Raw genomic sequence first — 21,657 nt, 5'->3', positions numbered from 1 at the left:
TACTTCCCAAACAGTACTTGAGACGTACTTATACTAAAAAAAGTATCTGTTATTTATTTGAAATTAAAATTTAACTGGGAGTCCTGTATTTTATCTGACAACCCTACTTAGATCCCCTTTTGCCCAACCAGGGCTCCCTGGAGAACTCTGTGTTGGAAGTCCACCCCTCCCTCAGCTTCATGATCATTTCCGGCTTTGGGACCTTGGGAAGGGAATGTGCAGAAAGAACAGGAAGCTTCCATCCTCATGAAGTTATATTCCAAGAGCAGTCCTGCAAAAGCAACGAGTCGCTGGCTGACCACAAGCCTGGGGTGCGGACACTGCCTCTATTCCTCAGCATAAACTCCAGGATGGTCACGACTCTTCCTCAACTCCCACCCTAGCCCCACCTCGGCATCACTGTCACAGCCCCCAGCCTGCGGTGGTGGGCTTGGGGATTCCTGATTGATTATATGTTTAAGCTCTTAGATGCTTTCTCAGAGAGGGAGCTGCTATAATGGCTGAGCCTTGCTGAAACGTCCACGCCCATTTCCCCCCCCCCCCCCCCCCCCCCCGCCAGCCTGCTGCCAAATACTCCTGGCGAAACTTCTCGACAACTCCTGGATGTTGATCATTCCTTGGACAGTATGTCTCTTGGGATAAGCCAGTTTCTTCCCAGAGCCTTTTGTGTTATCCCTTAGAGAATCACAGGAGAAACATCTCCCAGAAGTAACCATGATAACTTCCAGAATCATCAGGAATGTGAGCACTGTCACCCTAAAGGACTTGAGGGGAGGAGGCCTCCTCAACCTTGTTAAAAGGCTTGGGGAGAAAATATTCTGAAAGGCATTGTTATGAATTAGTGATGATTCATAACTGAAGCCAGTTTCTCTCCTGTGTTTGCAGCGATTGGTGAAGACTGCAGCAAATACTGCCAAATCCAAAACTAAGTAGGGACATAAGCCTTGGACTTCACTACCCTGAAAATGGATCAGTTAGAGTTAGGATTAGGTTTGGCTGTGAGTTACAGAATACCCCCAAATGACAGTGACTCAAACATGATAGAAGTTTATTTCTCTCTTGCTTAGAAGTCCAGAGAGTCAGTTGAGGGCTGGTAGGTGCTCCGCAGTGTCAGACCCAGCCTCCTTCTATCTTATTGCTCCTCCCTCCTCAGCACGTGGCTTCCATCTCATGTTCCAAAATGGCTGCTTGAGGTCCAGCCATCATATCTACATTATGGTCAGCAGGGAGGAGAAGGGAACAAAGAAGGGCATGCCCTCTCCTTTTAAGGACATTTTCTGAAAGTTGCACATACTACTTCTGCTTATAACCTATGAGCTAGAACTTAGCCACATAGCCACACCTAGCTACAAGGGAGATGGGTAAAAGAATCTTTATTTGAAGGGACCATGTGTCTAGCTTAAAATCGTGGGATTCTTTTACTAAGGAAGAAAGGAGAATGGATGTTGGGGGATGATTTGTAATCTCTACTATCCTCCCTTCCAACCAACCAACCAAATAATCAACGTTTATTTGAGGAACTGCCCAATTTAGTAAGGGAGACAGATATGTAAATAACTAACTACAATACAATGTGATATGGAGTATAAAAAAGGTTTTATTCAGAGTGCTGTGGGAGAACAGATGGGAATGATCAACAGCAATCATAATAATCAATAACTACAATGGTCTGGCTGGGTTCTCAGTGCTACACTCCCATTGTTTTATTTGTCCACCTCCCTTTTTTTTTCAGTGTGAGCTACAAACCTTCCTGCCTCACCATGTAACAGCTAACACTTGCAGTGGGCAGGCCACGTGCTGTTCTAAGTTTCTTAGATACATTATCTCATAACAATCCTGTGAGTAGGTACTATTATCATTCTCATTTATAGATGAAGAAACTGAGGCACGAGCCATAGAGCTGGGTTTTGGACCCGGACATTCTGGCTCCAGAGCATACATGCTTAACCACTCTGCTAGCCTACCTTCCTTAAAACTATTCATTCTCGTTCCCTCCCCCAGCCTTCTCACCCCCAAATCTCCAGCAGACGACCTCCCTGCTTACTTCTTTGTAACGACTGAGGTCATTGGTGGGACCTGTCTCCACTGCCGGACCAGCCTCCAACTGCATCTCTTTCCTTGCCTCCTCCAGCAGTGCTGCCTCAGGGGTGGAGGCCTCTGCCTTTCTGGTTAAAGCTGCTCCCGTCCCTCAGTCCTAGGAAGGCAGTGGAGTGTAATGGTTTAAGAGCTGGCCTCTGCAGACAGACTGCACTAAATTAATAAGTGTCTGGTCTTAGGACGTCACTTAGGTTCTCTAAGCCTTAGTTTTCTCATCTGTGAGTAGGGGTGATACTAATGTGAGGGCTGAGCATATTGATTCATGTAAAGTGGTTATTATTTGTTCCCCTCCTATCTGGTCCTTGGGTTACTGCCTCTCTCTTCTCTAGCTTGAATTGACTTCTCTTTACAGGTTGTATTAGTTACCTACGGCTGCTGTATTATTACAGCACAGTATTGTAGCCACTACTTTAGTGGCATCCAATAATCCATATTTATTATCTTACATTTCTAGAGGTTGGAAGTCTGAACTGGGTTTCACTAGGCTAAAATCAAGGTGTTGGCAGGACTGACCCCTTTTGGAGTCTCTGGAAAGCATCCATTTTTTCACCTTTCCCAGTTTATAGAGGCTGTCCGCATTCCTCGGCTTGTAGCCCATTTCTGTCTTCAAAGCCAGCAGTGGCGGGTTGAGTCCTCACAGGCAATCACTCCAACCTTGATCCCATTGTCCCATCTGCTTCTCTGATTCTGACTTTCCTACCTCCCTCTTTCACTTAGAAGGACCCTTTTGATTAAAATGGACACAACTGGAGACTGCAGGATCTCGTCTCAAGATCCTTGACGTAATCATTTTTGCAAAGTCCTTTTTGCTGTGGAAGGTAACATATTCATAGGTTCTGGGAATTAGGACATGGACTTTTTCCGGTGGCCATTATTCTACCTGCCCCTTGGGGATATGGCATGTGAGAAGCATCCAGTTGTCCCTCCTTTTCCTCCCCCTCCAGCTCTATTGAGATACAACTGACAAATAACCAGATCATCCCTTCCTTAAAGGTACATTGTCTTCTTTCTTCCTTCCTTCTCAACCAAGCCCTTTGGAAGAGTTGTCTTGCCTAGTTTTCTCCACCTCCTGACAACCCCCTCCATCTGCGTCTGCCCCCATACTCCACCAAACTGACTTTTGCCCTGATCACCAGTGGCTTCCATATTGCCAAGTCAATGGACACCTTTCATTCTCAACTGGCTGCATTTTCCAGTCGGCTGCTCATTCCTGCTTGAGACCCTTTTTTGAGGATTTCATCCTTTTGTGGTCCCCTTCTCTTGATTTTCCTCCTCTTCCTCTCTGGCTTAGACACGCCTGGGGCTCTGCCGTCTCCACTGGCCCCTGAAATGTCTGTGTTCCCCAGGGCTTTGCATCTTTGTTCCATTTCTCTTTTCTTGGGTGATCTTGTCTCACACTGCTGGTTTTAAATGCCACTTGCACAAAGATGACCAATTCCTGCTTGTGCTGTGCAAATCTCTGGCTCCTGGCTGGAAGTGTTGGTGAAGATTGTGTTTCCAGTAATCCCATAAGCTCCTCAATTTCTTTGGTCTTCCTTCAAGTAGACACAGTGAGAGAGCTACTTGAGGTACTGACTTGAGAACCATGAAGCCTGGGGCATTCATGCTTCTGTTCCAGACTGCGTGGCCTACTTCCATCAAGACACAGTGTGGGGCTTCCCTGGTGGCGCAGTGGTTAAGAATCTGCCTGCCAATGCAGGGGACACAGGTTCGAGCCCTGGTCCGGGAAGATCCCACACGCCACGGAGAAACTAAGCCTGTGCGCCACAACTACTGAGCCTGTGCTCTAGAGCCCATGAGCCACAACTACTGAACCCACATGCCACAACTACTGAAGCCTGTGCACCTAGAGCCCGTGCTCCGCAACGAGAAGCCACTGCAATGAGACCCACTCACTGCCACGAAGAGTAGCCCCTGCTCGCTGCAACTAGAGAAAGCCCACGTGGAGCAACGAACACCCAACGCAGCCAAAAAAAAAAAAAAAAGATACAGTGTGATCTTCTCAGGACCCCTCAGAGGACAGTGGAAGGCACAGACCCAGTGATGACAAAGGACAGCTCCATGTTTCATGGGAGTACCAGAAAAGCAAATAGGGAAGGCAGATCTTCACTAATGTATTTATTGGGGCAAGCCCCACCTTTACCTGTGTGGTTTGCAATTGCTGGAGTGCCGAAGGAGCCAGAGGCTAACTGGAGCTCAAAGCACAAAAATATTTAAAGGGAGCCAAAGGGCACCCTGACAGTTCAGTTAGACATACAAAACTCTCACCAGAAACAGAGCAATGTAACCAAACCGTGGGACCGCCTCCAAATGCAAGAAGATGGCTGAGGGAGGGATGGTACGAGGATGGCCTCGGGGCAGTCAGGGGGCTCACAGAAGAGGAGGGGGCTTGAGCAGGGAACCAGCAGGCAGTGAGGGGGAGGAAGGCCATTTCAGGCAGGGGAATAGTACGTGCAGAGGCTGAAGTCAGGGCCAGTATAATCTACTTGGGGAGCAAGGAGGGTTCAAGGGAGATGAGGTCAGAGAGGACTGCATCCGGAGTAAATGCTAGCACAGGAAGCCTGGGCTTTATCTTGTTGGCAGTGGGGAGCAATGGAAGGGTTTTGCGCAGGGGGATGGGTTGGGCAGAGGTCAGCTTTAGAAAGACTACTCCAGTGCTGGGTGGATTGGTGAGAGAATGTTGGGCCCCAGATCTTAAAATATGCATAGGTATAATTTTACAAGGTATAATTTTTAAAAGGTATAATTTCATTTTATTTTATTCAAAAAATTATGTTATTATTATTTCTTATTGACGTGTAATTGACCTACAACACTATGTAGTGTCAGGTGCACAAATTCAATATTTCTATACATCATTCAGTGACCACCACGGTAAGCCTAGTTACCATCTGTCACCGTATAAAGTTACTACGATATTCCTGACTGTATTACTCATGCTGTACGTTTCATCCCTGTGACTTATTTATTTTGTAGCTGGAAATTTGTCCCTCTTAATCTCCCTCACCTATTTCACTCATCCCCTACCTGCAAAGTATAATTTTAGAGAGAGGAGGTACCTTGGCATTGGTACTGGTTCATTCCTGTCATTTTATAGCATATATGTGTGTGTGTGTTTATATATAATACATATTCATATATATCATATAGTGTATTTTATATACACACATACATATATACTTACTAGATGGCCCAGGTGGAGGCCCAGGTGGAGGGTGAGTGGCCTCCCAAAGGCACATAGCAACAAGGCCAGCGTTAGAACTCCGGTCTGCCTCACAATCCACTGCTCTTCTTCTGTGCTATTCTGAGTGGAGGCAGCAGTGTCCGAAAGGAGGTTGATCCAATAGTCAAGGAAAGAGAGATGCAAGCCCCGACCAGGGCAGGTGCCAAGGTGAAGACCACATGGGAGGCAATGCGGGTATGTTCCGGCTTTCTCTTTCTCTGGGTGGGGGTTGGTACATAGGGCTGGCTGGGGACTGCACATGAGTGCATCTCTCTTTCCTGGGTCCTGCAGCATCCTTCTGGGTCTGGTTTCTATGGCAACAGGCTCCCAGCAGGCAGCCCGCCAGCTGGAGGGAAGCAGGCAGGCAGGGAGAGAAGGCCCAGGCAGCATGAGGAAGGCTAAAGTTGTGGGGGGTGGGGGAGTCTTCTGGGAAGCAGGAGGAGCCCCTAAATCTGGTCCCCCAAATCCCTCTCTCTTCCGACCATATGAGGGTGGAGGAAGCTTAGGACACATGGGCTTTTCTTTCATGGTCCTTGAATTTCCAGACCTCAAACGTCTGTTCACCTCTCCCTGCCACCCTCACATCTCCTGACTCTCTCTTCTTTAAGTATTATCTATTATCTGACCCCAACCTCATGCGCCTCAGGGAGCACTTACTTCTTCATAGAAAAGAGCCCTCACTCTGATTGAACTCAGTGGGGAGGGGGAGAACAAGGTCAACTGACATTCTGTTTTGCATAAGATTTGCATTTTATTAACTCAAAGACAAGAAATTTCCAGGCCCTGTGTCATTCCTGCCAACAACTTAATTCAGCTCCACTGGCACCCGCTGACTGTGTCTGGCCAGGCTCCGTGCTGAGCCATGGGGTCCCTAGAGGCGAAGTCCTCCCAGCTGCAGCCCACCCCTTCTCGCCAGCTGCTCTAAGGCAGTTCTTCCTGATGTTCTAGCAGCTGGTATGGTGGGAAGTTCTTGGGCTGTGGAGCGTGGCAGCCCTGGGTCCAGATCTTGGCTCCGCTGTTTTCCAGCTGGCTGACTGTGGGCCTCTCTGTGCTATAGTTTATTCATCTCTCCATAGGACTGAGGATATACCCGTACAGCTGGTATGAACTAGCGAAGACACGTTGTTTGTTAAAATGCTGAAATAATGCTGTGTTCATTGGTAAAGAGCCACCACCCTGGACCCTCCCCAGGCCCTTTTGGCCCACAATCCAGCTTCTGCGGGGTGATGCCCTAGCACTTTGGCTTTGTCCGTCTGATTGGTGTCTGCCAGCATCTGTTCTGCCCATGGAGTACAGGTGGTTAAATATTTTGAATATCACCCCTGTCCAGAACCGGTGCAACAGGTAGGTATGTTATGTACCGACCCGTGGCAAGGACTGATACATTTAAAGGTCGTGAATTAATGTCCATCACTTTGTAGGTTTCCTTTTGGCCTGGGGTGCGGGTGAGGGCTGGGATGAGACTGGGCAGGGGCAGAGATAACCGCCAGCTCTCTCACCAGGCGGGCGAGGTTCAAGCGCTCCAACAGTGTGACAGCCGGCGTGCAGGCCGACCTGGAGCTGGAGGGCCTGGCCGGCCTGGCCACCGTGGCCACAGAAGACAAGGCCCTGCAGTTCGGACGCTCCTTCCAGAGGCACGCCTCTGAGCCCCAGCCCGGGCCCCGGGCCCCCACCTACTCAGTCTTCCGCACGGTCCACACGCAAGGCCAGTGGGCCTACCGCGAGGGCTACCCACTGCCGTATGAGCCGCCGGCCACCGATGGGTCGCCCGGCCCCGCCCCTGCCCCTACCCCCGGCCCCGGGTCCGGGCGCCGTGACTCCTGGATGGAGCGCGGCTCACGTAGCCTCCCCGACTCAGGCCGCACGTCCCCCAGCCCACGGGATGGCGAGTGGTTCATCAAGATGCTGAGGGCGGAGGTGGAGAAGCTGGAGCACTGGTGCCAGCAGATGGAGCGCGAGGCGGAGGACTATGAACTGCCGGAGGAGAGTGAGTGAGGGGACCCCGGGCACGGAGGCATCGTGGCGGCGGCGGCCACTACCGCGATGTGATAGGAGAGGCCTTTGGCTGGGCCTGACTGTGCCTTTCTCACAGTTTGGTCGTATGGCCCCAGACCTTGGTGGCTCCTATTGGCAGTAGGGCATGTTGGGAGCTCTTGGAAGGAAGCAGGGAGCAGCTTCAGAGGTCAGAGATAGGACTGGGAAAGTGACCGGGTGAAAGGGTTGGGCCTTCTAGGAGATGGCTGACAGCCCAAGTCCATGGGGATTGAGGGGACCCTATTCCCATCTGGGCTGGTGTGGGAATCCAGGTCTGATCCAGGTGTGAGACCAGGACTTCAGGCAGAGGGGGAGGCAGTGCACAGTGTCAGCTCATGCCTGAGGCCTAGGAGAAGGAGATTCAGCCAGGGAGACAGGGCCCTGCACAAGGGAGGACATGCCCTTCCCTGCAAGTCCAGTCTGAGGGGAGACACAGTCTTAACCGCAGAATCCCCAATTTGATGGGATAGTGACTAGAAGACAAGAGTCATGCACATGACATTATTTGGTAATTCTCAATGAGCCAAGGAGTCATATACTGATGAGTGACAAAGTTCTGCCAATGAGTGGTCACGGAGCTAGTGCCTGGCTAAGGCTATTGGGCCAGGCTGGCACTGCTTTCCATCTGTTCTCTGACATGGGAGGGAAGCGGACACAGGAGGATAAGCAGTCAGGACGTGTAGATCGTGTGAAAGAAGAAACATCAGTGTCTGAGGAGACAGTCTTCCTAGTGAAGTGGGATAGGAGCTGCTTGTCATGACCTTGAGGATGGGATGGGGAGGGGGCCGGAGGAGACAGACGGATAGACGGTGCCAGATAACAGAGGGGTCAGTCTTTCAGGGCAGACTTCCTGGAGGCTGGGTAAGGAGAGGCATCTTTCCTCTCCCCGCATCTCCTTTTGCTCTCCAGTCCTGGAGAAGATCCGCAGTGCCGTGGGCAGCACACAACTTCTCCTGTCCCAGAAGGTTCAGCAGTTCTTCCGGCTGTGTCAGCAAAGCATGGTGAGTGCCCATGGCACGGAGCCTATCAGGTGTGTGTACCTGGTAGGGGACTGGAGTGTGTGTATGCCTGGAAGTGAGACCAGGTGTTTGTCTTGTCTTGTCTCCCTACCTCCCAGTCCCCTCCCCACTCTCCCAGGTTGAGCTTCCTGACAATGAGGGTGGGTTGGGCTTTCTCTGGTCCAAGCTGGGGCTCAGACCTTGCCGACTGACTGCCTCCCCTCTGTCACCCTCCACTGCAGGACCCCACTGCGTTCCCCGTGCCCACCTTCCAGGACCTGGCGGGTTTCTGGGACCTCTTGCAGCTCTCTATCGAGGATGTTACCCTCAAGTTCCTGGAGCTACAGCAACTCAAGGCCAACAGCTGGAAACTCCTGGAGCCTAAGGTGGGGGGAGGTCCCTTCAAACCAAGAGTCCAGACCCTGGAAAATGCCCTTCCCCAGAGAGTGTGGGCGGGGTGGGGGGCGGTAGAGAAAGGCAGGAGAAGAGACCCTGGGCAGCAAAGGTAGTCCTGGACAGGTGATGGTGACCCTCTTCGACCCTGCTCTTGGTCACTGCCCTCTGCTTGGTCCCACTGCTCATCACTGCCTGAGCTGCAAGAACCCTTTGGTGGCTGCAGCCACCTCGGACCAGCTGTCGTTTGAGGGAGCCAAACTAGAGCTTCCAGAAGGGCAGACTGCCCTCAGCTTGGACCTCGGCACAGAGGGGACCTTCAAGGTCCCCTCAGCCCTCATCTCACCAGACCTTGTCAGTGATGGGTCCCAGCAGCCTGGAACGTGAGCCCTCATTGCCTTGCCGGCGTCGGGGGAACTGCACTCCTGTGGACCAGGAGGGAGCGAACGCTCTGATGCGAGTTGTGGAAAACGGCTCCACCAGGGGGCGCTCGAGTCCATCTCTTTAAAAAATGAAAAATGTGGGTTTCACCTTGGCAGAACAAGCACCCCTGGGGCTTCGGGGGCCGTCACACGCTCTCAAGAACCGCTCTCACGAGTCAGAGGCGCGCGCTGTTAACCGTTCCGGGCCGCGGGGGTGCCGGTTGGGAAGTCGGGTGGGACCCGCCCCCAAACTAAGTGCCGCCCCCTCTGCCGGCAGGAGGAGAAGAAGGTCCCTCCGCCGATACCAAAGAAGCCCTTGCGGGGCCGGGGCGTGCCGGTGAAGGAGCGCTCCCTGGACTCGGTGGACCGGCAGCGGCAGGAAGCGCGCAAGCGGCTCCTGGCGGCCAAGCGCGCCGCCTCCTTCCGCCACAGCTCGGCCACCGAGAGCGCCGACAGCATCGAGATCTACATCCCCGAGGCCCAGACCAGGCTGTGACCGGCCCGGCCCGCCCAGCCCGGGCCCGGGCCCGCGGTTTTCTACCCGTACTGTACACCCAGCGTCGAGGTCACTGTGAACGCGGGCTGCCCCGTGCGCCCGCCCCGCCGGCACCGCACGCCCCGGCCCCTCCTGCCCGTCACGGTCTCGTGGGTTTTTTACCTTCCCGACCCCACGCGAAGGCGCCCGGGCTGGGCTGGGGGCCGTGCCTCTCCGCCCTGCGCTCCCACCGGGACCCCCCACCTTCCAGGTCCGACGCTTCGTCCCCACCTCCTCCCCACGGGCACCATCTCTGCCATTACTTACCCCACGGGCCAGGCCGGGCCGGGTCCCTCATCTGGGCTCTGCGTCCCCCCCACCCCGCGGGGCTGGGCTTCGTGGGGAATCAAGCTTCGTGGCTTTTTATGAAGAATCCCGAACCCCGCCTAGGAGCCCGCCCCACCCTCCCAGGGGCTCTACCCTCAGCCCTCAGCCCACCGGGCCCAGGGACCACAGTGGCTGGACCAACCCAGGACCAGGGCGCCTGGGCCTCTCCCCTTTCCCCGCTGCTGGGGAGGGGAGATGGGGGCTTCCCCTCACCACACCTGTGGCTGTTCCCACATCCCCTTGAGTATCCCAGGAAAAATAAAACGGCAGAACTGCACTCGAGCCAGCTGCTCTCTCCAGAAGAAGCCACCTCTGCCCGAGCCTGGGACAGCGGGTGGAGGGAGGAGAGGCCGGAGCCCAGGCTTTTGGTCTGGGGAGAGCGGAGTTGTCTGGGCCAGCTGGGGGAATGGGGATTCGGCCCCGCCGGGTGGCGACAGAGGACCTGAGCCCTCCTGGAGAGGCCCGGGTGGGGTGAAGAGGCCTGTCTTCCAATTCCTCCTAGTTTAGTCCGGTTCCCTTTCTGCCTTCCAGTTCCCCAGGGTTCCCCCAGAGAGGGAAGCCCAGAGCCCAATGCCTGGCACACAGCGTGTGCTCCATAAACAGGAGGGCTGCTGTTCTTCGATATGGACAAATATTGGTTTCCTTTTCCCTAAGGGGCCACTGTTCTTTCTGCTCCAGAAAACTGTTCAATTCTGTGCTGTCATGTTTTCTGATGCCTCCTGTGCATGGGTACATTGATGGGGAACAGAAGAGAGAACAGAACTTTCCTGGGAAGCTCAGTGGCATCCCAAACCTAGTAGTGATGGCTAATATTTATTGGATGCTTGCTGAGGGTCAGGCAAGATGCGAGTGCTTTACATGAACGTAGCTCATCCTTACAACAGGTGAGAAAGCTGAAGCCCAGGAGAGGTCAAGTGCCCTGGCCAAAGTCACAGGCAGGCCTAAGAGTGGTGGACCCAAGTCTGTCTAATGTAAATCCTGAGCGTTTAGCTCTACAGCCTTTTGAGCCCAGAAAGAGTCGAATGGCAGCTCCTACCCACAAAGCCCTCTCTCCAGTCTTTGCGTTGATGTGGACTCTGACGCAGGACGAAGAACCTTCCAAAAGGGTTGGCTGCTCTTCTGGGCCACACTGGACTAGCCAGTTCTTCTCATTCATGTATTCAGCAAATATTTATCAAGAACCACTGTTGGCCCTGTCCAGCACCTGAAGATAGCTCTGAACAAGTTAGTTTCTGCTCTTATGGTGCTAACAGCCATATGGGAAAGACAAGTAAATAAGCAGTTACATTATAAGGGTGAGTGCTGGAAAGATGACTAGGTGTTAGCCACTGAAGGAGGGCGAGGGCTGGGAAGAATGTTCAAGTTCAGAGAACAGCTGTGCAGAGGCTTGGAGGAGAAAGAGGTATTGGGAATGCAGAGGCTTGATCATGCTGGGCTTTTGGGTCAATTTGAGGAAGGTGGGCCTGGGTCCTGAGGGCCACGGGGAGCCACAGAAGGGTTTGGAACAAGAGAGTGGCATGAACATATATTACAGGCTGGTCTGGAAGACCACCTGAAAAGCAAGAGGTCATATTCCCACACACACTCATTTGAGACCACTGGGAGGTGAAGAGGGCTCCCGTGCGACCCGGATTCCCAAAAGTGAATCAGCCTGGAGCTGATTCCAAACAGATTCCTGGGCCCCGTGCAAGGCTTAGTGAATAGAGTCTTTGCTCTCAGATGAGTTTTTTTGGCTTATTTTGGCTGCGTTGGGATTTCGTTGCTGCGTGCGGGCTTTCTCTTGTTGCGGTGAGACGGGGCTGCTCTTCCCTGTGGTGCACAGGCTTCTCATTGTGGTGGCTTCTCTTGTTGCAGAGCACGGGCTCTAGGCACATGGGCTCGGTACTTGTGGCTCACGGGCTCTAGAGCGCAGGCTTAGTAGTTGTGGCACATGGGCTTAGTTGCTCCACGGCATGTGGAATCTTCCCGGACCAGGGCTCGAACCCGTGTCCCCTGCATTGGCAGGCAGATTCTTAACCACTGCATCATTTTGATGGCAGCCAGGTTTGGGAATACTGAAATTGGATGACTCACAGTTTCAACTAGAAATGTTCATATGTCTATTTCCCCCAGATATGCCAAGTGGGGCACTGGCTGAGTGGCTATCATCCTGAGGTCAGTTTTTTCGAAAATGGGGACCTGGGAGAGGTTTGAACTAGACAATACTCGGGGCAATCCTATGAAGCATGTATTGTTATCACCCCCATTTTACAGATGAGAAAACCGAGGCTTGGAGAGGTTCAACAACTTAGCCCAAATCACAAAGCCAGGAAGTAGCTGAGTCCAAGTTTAACCTCTACATTATATAGATTTTTATGGGTCTCCGTGTTTTCTCAGAAACTGGGCCAGGCTTGCCGGGACCATGAGGTATATGGGAATGGACACGGAGAGACGGGTAGCATCCAAGACTGTGTGGGCATCCTGCTACAGATGTGGTGTCTAAAATCTCCCCTTGTGGGGCTGATGTAGGGGGCGTGTGGGGAGTCTCCTTAGGGTATTGTGGCCCAGGTAGTTGTGCTGGGCTCCATGGACATGTGAAGGATTAGATCCAGTCCCTGTGCCTGAGTTGCTCCCATCTGGCCATAGCAAGGCACATAAACACAAAGTTATGGTACAGAGGGAGGCCTGCTCTCCCAGAGGGGCGGAAGAGACCAGAGGAGGGATCCTCTAGCAGCTGGCGAGTCTAGGAAACCTTTCTGCAAGAGGAGCCTTTTGAACTGGGCCTTGCAGGATGAATTAGAGTTTTGTAGTCAGGGATGAGGAGGGAAGACATTCATTTCAGGCAAAAGGACCAGCCTAGGCAAAGGCATGGAATGCTATGTGTGTGTGGGATAATGGAAAGAGCAGAGACTGGAGACAGGTGACAGGCTAGGATGGGTAGAGGGGAAATAAAGGAGATGTGGCTGGAAGGGAGCCATGGGTCTAAGTTGGAGAGTCCATGGTTTTATTTAAGTGTTTGAAAGACTCTTTGGCCAACAGAATAGAAATGGACTGGAGGAGGCAATGGAAGGCAGAGAGACCACTGAAGGGAGTTGCCGAGGTAGTCTAGGTAAGAGATGATGATGAATTTGAGAGACATTCAGGAGGCATAGGTGCTATAAACTGGATCTGGGGAATAATGCAGAGATGAAGAGGCCTTGAAGATGTCACTTAGGTTTTTGGCTTGGTGAGTAAGTAATGCCATAAATGGACATAGGACATTACAGAAGGAGGGGTAAATTTGAGGAATACTAAACATACTGGTGATCAATTACCAAGCACTTAGAAGGTGCCATATACTGTAAATGCCAAGCATTTTATACACATTAGGTGATTTAGTACAGAACAACCAAAGGGGGGTGGGTACTATTACTGTCTTTTTTAAAACAATGAGTGTAAACAGCTTTTCTGAGATTAACAGGCAGCAGGGTTAGGATTTGAACCCACAACTCTCTGATTCCTAAATCTGTGCCCTGCAGCCCCACTCAGTTCTGCCTGACAGAACTGCTAGCCACTACTTGAGACTTAGCTCAAGGGCAGGTTCCTCTGGGGAGCCTTCCCTGATTCTTCCTGGGGCTCCTTCTCTGTGCTACTTGTGCATGCTCCCGTCATCACATTTCTCACACTCTCTTGACATTTTGTAGACCCCTCTGCTTCCCTGTTAGTCAGACAACTCTTGGGGGAAAACACGGTCCCAGTCATCTTTGCATCCCCAATGCCTAGCACATGTTAATTGGCTGACTGAATGCTAGTTATTCTGGGCAATTCTGTTCCCTTGTCCTCCCTCAGTGAACACGTTCTGCTAATAATGGTTTCGTACACATTTCTTTATTCTTTATCTGTTCCTTTTTCTCCACCTCCATTGTCAGAGCTTAGCATTGAGATCTTTGAGATCATAAAGGAAGGGAATCTGCCCTGATAATGCAATCTAGGAGGCTTCCTACCAAGGTGTCCCTTGAGCTTGAAAAACAAGACAGAGCTACTTTGGTAAAGAAAGGTGGGAAGGGCACTCCAGGTAGATGAAAAAGCATAAATAAAGGCACAGAGGTGTGAAACAGTTTGGTCTGTGTGGGGGAATAGGAGGGGTTTAGTATGTGTTACCAAAGGTAAATAAGTACGCCTGTCTGAGACTAGTGGAATGAAGGTGGAAAGACAGGGCTAGGTGGGGGTGTTATGGAGCTTAAGCTTTGGTGTTTTTTTTTTTCTATATGTGTTAAAGTAGACATCTGTACAGGGCACAGTGGGGACACAGAGGAGGCAGTGAATACTTGCACCTAAGGGGTCAAGTAAGACAGGTTTTACTATATTTCAATTATTTGTATACTAACAATAGTACCATTTATTTCCCTGCTTGTTATGTGCCAGCACAGCACTTTGCATACATTGTTTCATCAACTCTCACAACCTCCTGTGAAATAGGTGTTATTACCTCTATGCATAAGAAGGAAAGGAGGCTCAGGCAGATGGACAATGTTCCCAAGGTCACGCTGCTAGAAAGCTAGCCCAGACCAGAAGAGTTCTTAAGAGTTCTAGATTTTACTCTGCTGAGACCTTCTTGAGGTCAAGGATCATGTTTTTTATTTTTCTGTGCCCAGACCAAGGTCTTAGAAGAAGCCTAATAAACATCAGTTGAATACATGAATGCGTGACCTTCCACTTTCTCCACGCGAAAGCCCGTGGTGATGTCACTGGGAAACCTCCTGTCCGGGGGGGGGCGCTGTATGCCTCAGCGCAGCGCGGCCCGTTGCAGAGCCCTAGCTTCCTCAGGCCTTTGGCTCTGGAGCTCAGCCAATCCCTGCGCTCCGAGGGAGCCGGCGCCGGTGGGCGGGGTCCGGGGCGAGGTCTCGCGGGCCGCTGGGAGTGGCGGCTTCGGTGCTACCCCAGCGCGGGCGGATCGCGGGCGGAAAGCTGGGGCCGGACGGCGGGGTGTGAGCTGCGGCGCGGGTGAGCACTCGTCCCGGCAGGCAGTTCCTACCCCCGAGCGGCTGCTGGGCCGCCCGTAGCCGTGGCGACGGCTGGTGGCCTTGACCTCTGAGTGAGGGGAAGGGAGATGGCGAGCGTCCGCTGCGGCCCTGGCCAGGCTAGACTGCTCCCTCTCTTCCCCGGGCTCGGCGTGGGAGTCTGAGCGCCCTGCAGACATTCTGCAGCCCGGGCTTCTCGGCCTTAGGCACGTGGGTGAGGACAGACCAGACGAGGCCGTGAGCGTGGTGGGATAGGGGCAGGGGACCGGGAACCTAGAGGAGGGAGAAGGGCAGACCCTTGGACCTGACCTCCTTGCGCTCTCATACCCGGACCGGGCTCAGTAACGGTCAGAATGAATTCTTCCACCCAGGTCTCCTCTGCCCTTGTTAGCAGTTCTCAAATCTCGGACTGCGGCTTCGCGTCTCCTTGGGCCTCCGAGGTCCCCGGCACAAGGGCAGGTTTCCCGGCAACCTTTACCGTTTGACCTTAACCGGACGCTCAGGCTCCTTCGGTGCGGGGCTGGAAATATTTGCCACTTTTGCCTCTTTCGTTTTGACACCCTGGAGATGACTTGTTAGAGTATCTAGCTACTTGTAATCAGCAAAGGCACCTGCTGTGTTCCTGCCGCCTTTCGAGGGCGGGTGGTTAGATGACTGCGGTGGTTTTACACAAGTGAGTTGCTTGAGCTCTCATTCATTCACCAGACTTTTTAAGCACTTAATGCCGGGCGTGGTGGGAGGGGTGGGGGATGAATAGGGCACAGTGGGGACGCACAAACATGGGCCTTTCCCTCTTGGAGGGTTAAGTGCTTTGAGAAATGCAGACACATGGGGTAGGCCAGCCCAATGTGTGACACAGAGAAAGTGGTTATAAATGTTGAATAAATAAAAGGATTAAGTTATTTGGGAATGGTTAGAATGTGAACCCGACCACAGAGGGAGACCTCGGGCTGCATGTGAGAAGCAATATTAGTTGTGGACTCATGCTTCGTATATTTGAAGACAGATTGGAAATCTGAGTGGAGAGTTGCTGTTTAGGAAAAGTGTTTACTTATAGAGAACTTGCTTACAGGTAGGAAAGAAAATGAAATATTAGGTTTGAGATTCTTCAAGGGTGCCTCTTTTAACAACTCCTAAATCTTGTAATTTCACAAATCTCTGAGTGTAATCTTAGAGTTTGCAAAAAGGGAAGCTCTTCTAGGTAGTGAAATGCCAAGCTGATGGGAAAAAATTGCAGTAAGTTCTCCTCAAGTCCAGGATTTGGACAGAAACCATACACCTATTCGCAGTGTGTTCTTTCCAGTAGAAGGAGCATAGGTGTTGAAGTTGGAGAGGCCTGGGTTCCAGTCAATGTCTCTCTCACTTCTGGTGATCTTGGGCAAGTTAAGCTTATGTCCCTGAGCATTTGTGGCCTTCAACAAAAATCTGGGCTAATAATTCCTACCTCATAGAGGTGTTGTGAAGATCAGATGATGACTAGTGTGTTAATTGTCCAGCATAGTGCCTGGTGCTAAGACAGGGACTCAGAGGGCAGTCTTGGAGCTGCTGCAGTTTTTTCCTTGGTGATGGTCCATTATAGTCTTGGGTCCACAAAATGCTGGGGTTCTTCCAGAGAGAATTGGAACCAAAGGGAGGGGGAGAGAGTCATCTTAACTTTGGCGAGGTTCAGACCAGAGATAGCTAGATTGGAGAAATACCTGCAGGGGCACAAAAGGAATGATCTTTCAGTTGAGACTTCTGGGCATGTTACTTAACCCTCTGGTCATGCCAGCTACATCAAGAGAGTGGACATGCGGATTAAAGGAGATAGTATATATAAAGAGCTTAGCCCAAGGTCTGGCATGTAATAAGTGCTCAATAAATGGAGCTATCACTATTATGATAGTTGTGAATCGTCTTTGATAATTGTTAATAATGATAATGATCATTTGAGACTAAATGGCTGAGAGTGACCCAATTTGTGTGTTTTTACATTATCCTGGTGTTGCCTTACTTTATTTCTGGAAGCCCTGGGGTCATTCCATTTCTTTGTTTTTCCACTTCTTGTACAGTAGTTTTTTAACATAGATTTTCAAGTTCTAGTGTGTCCAGAGTATGTATAATGGGCTGGTGATATTTTTAGGAGTTTATGCAAATACGAGGATATGGCTTTGGTTGAAGAGAGTGTATTTTGAAAGGGGTTTGGCAAGCAGATTTGTAAGGAAGAGGTTTGTCTTGTTAGAAAAGTCAAGTTCAGAATAGGAAAAAAACATTATCTTTATCTAAAATCCAGAGTGGTTGGGTAATGGTTTGGGGTTTTGGCTGCCTAAATATGTTGCTTATTCTTTATGTGGGGCAGAGGAACTACTTCTCATTAACCTGGAGACAGGAGACTCACAGGGGTGAGCGTGGTGGGGAAAGGATGGCTGGCTCTGCTGATGGAGGAATATTGTAGAGCAGAGAAAGGCTCTTACCCACTCTTAGAATGTTGGCAAGTTGTGCAGGGAGGGCCTGGGGTCAACAGTAGGATTGAAGCTTTATTAGGTAAGGCTCAGAGGTCCTCTCGTGGGGAACGCTGCCATACGTGGTTGCATAATTGTCAAAGAGTGTAGTACGTAAACGAGATTCTTTCCCCCTTCCCTAACAATTGACTCTTCTGAAATTTCCTGGATTGTTTCGGAGACCCAACTGTTGCATAAAGCAGGGTGCCCTCTTGCATTGCTCTGCATGGGGTGGATGCTCAGTAAATCGTGCCAGGCTGCCTGGTGAGTGGAGAGCCCTGGTGGGTTGTCCGTGTTTGGTGGGAAGGGGTGCTGCTTCTCCCTAATGCGGCCTCCTCCTCTTCTGCAGATGTCATGTGGCCTGTGCTTTGGACCGTGGTGCGTACCTATGCTCCCTATGTCACCTTTCCCGTGGCCTTCGTGGTTGGGGCTGTGGGCTACCACCTGGAATGGTTCATCCGGGGGAAGGATCTCCAGCCTGTGGAGGAGGAGAAGAGCATCTCGGAGCGCCGGGAGGACCGCAAGCTGGATGAGCTGCTAGGCAAGGACCACACCCAGGTCGTGAGCCTTAAGGACAAGCTGGAATTTGCCCCTAAAGCTGTCCTGAACAGAAACCGCCCGGAGAAGAATTAATGGAGGACACAGGGCCCTATGGGTCCTTCTGGGGGCCAGGACTGGTCCTGCCACCATGTCAACCCAGCAACCAGAACCCACAACTGATTTGCTTTATTGCTTCTTCTGGCCCCTCCCGCCCCACACAGCCACACACATACTGGCTGCTCTGCTATGGCCAGGCAGACACACTAGTAGCTGAGGGGCCAGTGAAGTGGAAGGCCCGTGAGGGTTCTGGCCTGAAGGCTGCCTCTGCTGGATGGTGACCACAGCTGCTCAGGCTTCTGTGTTGCTAGGTGCACCACTGGGAGGAGAGTGATGAAGTGAACATTGGCCGTCATTCCCTGTGGGGAGGCAGTTTGGCCTCAGGTGGGAGTGGCTGGGATTGGGGTGATGCCTTTAGGAGGGGTACCTACATGCCTAGTTCTGGTTTGCACTGGGAAGAGTTCAGAAATCTCCCTGGCTCCCTTAGCTAGCTTGCTCTGTCCTTTGTGTGCATTCTCCCTGAAATCCTGTCCTGTCAGCTCAGGAAGGGGATTCCCCTGGGAAGGAAAGCAGTTTTCTGTTCTTGGGAGCCCAGGCTGTTCACCTTGGGGCAGGTGGATTTGCTTGAAAACAGTCATTGTCTTTCACCCCCCACCCCGTCACTGTGTAGTGCAAAACTTGATTAAAGTGGCGTCTGAGAACCATTTTGATCTAATCCTGTCTTCCAGGTGGTGCTGGGGTCTCCTAGGAGCTATGCAAAGCAGGCATCTCCGGGTAGGATAAAATTGGCCTTTAACTAAGGACTTTGGGGCCCCGGAAGCTTTGTTTTACTAGCGTGGCTGCATTGGATCCTGGAGGCGGTGAGTCCTGGAGGTGCAGGTTCCCAAGGGCCTTTTTATCATGATGACATGAGGCTTATATACTTTCAAAGTCTACATTAAGAGTAGACCAAGGAGCTTAACAATTGCTATCAAATTTTCCAACTTCACACACACATGCACACATACTTTTCCCTATAAAAGTAGTATATGTACATTAAATTTGGTAGGGGTTTAAAAAAGGTTACCCACATTCTGAGGGCTCTGGTACAGATAAAAATATTAACATTTTGGTATCTTTCACTAATCCTTGGACTGGTTTTTTTAGATACTACTGTACATTTAATTTTATATTTTTTTACATAGTGTTTTCATATCGTAATCACTTTCCTATCTTATCACATGGTCCTCATAATCCTAATTGTTTTCATTAGCTGTATAATTGCCCATCAAGTGGGAATATAGCATAGTTTGTTTTTAACAGTTTCCCTATTGCTGGACATTTGGGTTGTTTCTGGTCGTTCACTAGGAGAAATACTGCAAAGAGTATCTTATATAAGGATTTTCCTGCATTTTTGGACTAAATGGTAGGAACAGTAAATGGCATTTTGGAGATTAATCCTTTGTCAGTTGCTTCATTTGCAAATATTTTCTCCCATTCTGAGGGTTGTCTTTTGGTCTTGTTTATGGTTTCCTTTGGTGTGCAAAAGCTTTGAAGTTTCATTAGGTCCCATTTGTTTATTTTTGTTTTTATTTCCATTTCTCTAGGAGGTGGGTCAAAAAGGATCTTGCTGTGATTTATGTCATAGAGTGTTCTGCCTATGTTTTCCTCTAAGAGTAAATGGCATTTTGGATGAAATGGGACGAACGGTTTTAAGGGCCTCAGTGCATAATACTAAATGTCTTTCCTGAAGGGCAGTAGGAGCTTATACTAAATGCTGCCACTAAAGATGTTGTCGGTGAGGTTGGAAGGGGTGAGAGCAGAGAGCCGACCTGTTGCCTCACGAAGTCAACTGACCTTTAACCTGAGTGAGCAAAGACAAGTAATGAGCATTTGATGAAGAATGAACCTGCCTTAAAAGGAGGAGGGTGTTTGCCCTGCCTCTTACCTCAGGATCTGAGGCCCAGTGGTGTTAACAGGTGGGTGAAGGTAGAATTCCTGAACAGGTAGAGATGCCGGCTGTGGGGTGGGAGGAGCGGGGGGACGTGGAAAGTGGTAGCCAGAGGAGGAAGGGCAAGTCGATTCGGTGGCTTCCCCTCAGTCACTGAGGCCTGCTGGGAATGTTGAGATGAGCTGCTGTTGCTTCTCAGGGCATAAGTCCGATGGGGAGCGTGGGGAAGCAGGGTCTGCTGCTGAAGTGAGGATGAGGTTTCTGGTTCTGAAAGGATGTGCTAATAAGCTCAGCTTGGTTACAGGCTCAGGCTGTCGCAGGCCTCATGGGCAGACCAGTGCTGTCCCCCTGTGGCAGTCCTGAGGACGACCAAGCCTGGGATCCCTTCACTGGGCTAAACCACCAGTAGCAAACTCTCTTGCCTACAGGGGTCAGTCAGGTGGCTTAAATGAGCGGCCAGTCCAGGTGCTAGAAAAGCACAGGCCTGCCTAAAGGGGGCAGTGGCTGTGCAGCTTCTTCCAATTTGTGCTGCTTGCCCAGAGATACCAGATTGTTGTTTTCCTCTCTAAAAGATGCCAGAAGTTCAGATTTTTTTGCGGGGGGGGGGGGAGAGGTGTGTGGTATGGAAACTTCTGGTTTTTAAATGTTGAAAATTTATTTTTTTAAAAATTCTAAGCATGTTAACATACCCATAGGGTTAATTTGACCCAGTGGCTGCCAGTATGCCACCTGTCAAGCTGCCCCTTGCCTTCTAATGAAATCTTAGAGGTGTGCTTTGTTTTTAAGCAGTCTAACAACTGTGGCAAACATTAGATCCCAGGATTGGTTCCCTCAAAACACTTTTGGGCATCCTGCACATATGTAGTTTAATATTGGCCTAAGCAAAACATAACAGGACAGAAAACCTACAGAAATAACACACAAAAAGTTTTCCCACAAAGACGTTTTTGGGTTTTCAGATATTTTGGAATAACCCTGCCACCACTGATGTACGTCCTCCCAGTGCCTGATGGAAGAAGCACTACCTTTGGAAGTCCAGGTTGCTCTGTTTTTCTAGTCTCACTTTGTGCTCCTTTTAAATAATTCTATTTCCTCGGGCTTGCCCTCGCTGAATTTTTGCCTCCAGCAAGTCTGTTAGTATTCTCAGCTGGCTCGCTCTTTTCCCACGGGCTGGCTGAGCTCCTCTGCTACCTCGGGGCTGTGAGATCATGCGTGCTTTCTTGCCTCTGCTCAGGTGTCATCAGGCAGCAGGGTTTCTGTGGATGGGGCAAAGGTGGGCCAGGCTTGCTGGGACCAACCAGGGCATGGACTGGTTTTCTTCCACACTCGCTGATTCACCTTGGAGGCACATGACCCTCTTTTGGGTTGGCCCAGCAGTCAGGATTCACTGAAACACATTAGTAAATAGATGTACTTGGGGCTTTTACCCAGCCCTCCCGGCCCCCGCCCGGGTCTCTTCCCAGCCTGGTGATAGTGGTGGCTTTAGAGCTGCGTTATCCTGTCTGAACATGGCCGGGATCACTTCTCTGCCCTCAGCGGCCCAGGGTCTGGTGCTTTTCCACTCTCTCTCGAGCCTTTCCTGTGCCTGCTGCTGTGTTAGCTCAAGTCAGCTGGGCAGCTGCCAGGACAAGCCTGGCAGGGG

The 21,657-nt window shown here is 51.0% G+C and overlaps 2 protein-coding genes across 2 annotated transcripts in view; both read left to right on the top strand.

Annotated features, from left to right (window-relative positions):
• The window catches only part of DLGAP3 (DLG associated protein 3), a 37,643-nt gene extending 27,337 nt beyond the window's left edge, over window positions 1–10,306 (top strand). Inside the window, exons 7-10 of the mRNA XM_065888204.1 lie at window positions 6,823–7,307; window positions 8,264–8,355; window positions 8,595–8,738; window positions 9,445–10,306. Coding sequence (XP_065744276.1) covers window positions 6,823–7,307; window positions 8,264–8,355; window positions 8,595–8,738; window positions 9,445–9,663 — 940 coding nt within the window. The 3' untranslated portion in view covers window positions 9,664–10,306. The remainder of the gene's footprint in view (window positions 1–6,822; window positions 7,308–8,263; window positions 8,356–8,594; window positions 8,739–9,444) is intronic.
• Window positions 10,307–17,837: 7,531 nt separating this feature from the next.
• On the top strand, window positions 17,838–18,789 carry SMIM12 (small integral membrane protein 12). Its single transcript, XM_065888177.1, has one exon. It carries the CDS (start codon window positions 17,843–17,845, stop codon window positions 18,119–18,121), a length of 279 nt encoding a protein of 92 aa, XP_065744249.1. The 5' UTR covers window positions 17,838–17,842; the 3' UTR covers window positions 18,122–18,789.
• The last annotated feature ends 2,868 nt before the right edge of the window (window positions 18,790–21,657 follow it).

This window comes from Phocoena phocoena, chromosome 1 (assembly GCF_963924675.1).
Source record: "Phocoena phocoena chromosome 1, mPhoPho1.1, whole genome shotgun sequence".
NCBI lineage: Eukaryota > Metazoa > Chordata > Mammalia > Artiodactyla > Phocoenidae > Phocoena > Phocoena phocoena.
Note: the sequence above shows the minus strand (reverse complement) of the source record. Positions and strands in the feature narration are given on the sequence as shown.

What these genes read in the sequence shown, in the direction of transcription:
- SMIM12 (XM_065888177.1), top strand. Translation starts at nt 17,843, where the DNA reads ATGTGGCCTGTGCTTTGGACCGTGGTGCGTACCTATGCTCCCTATGTC.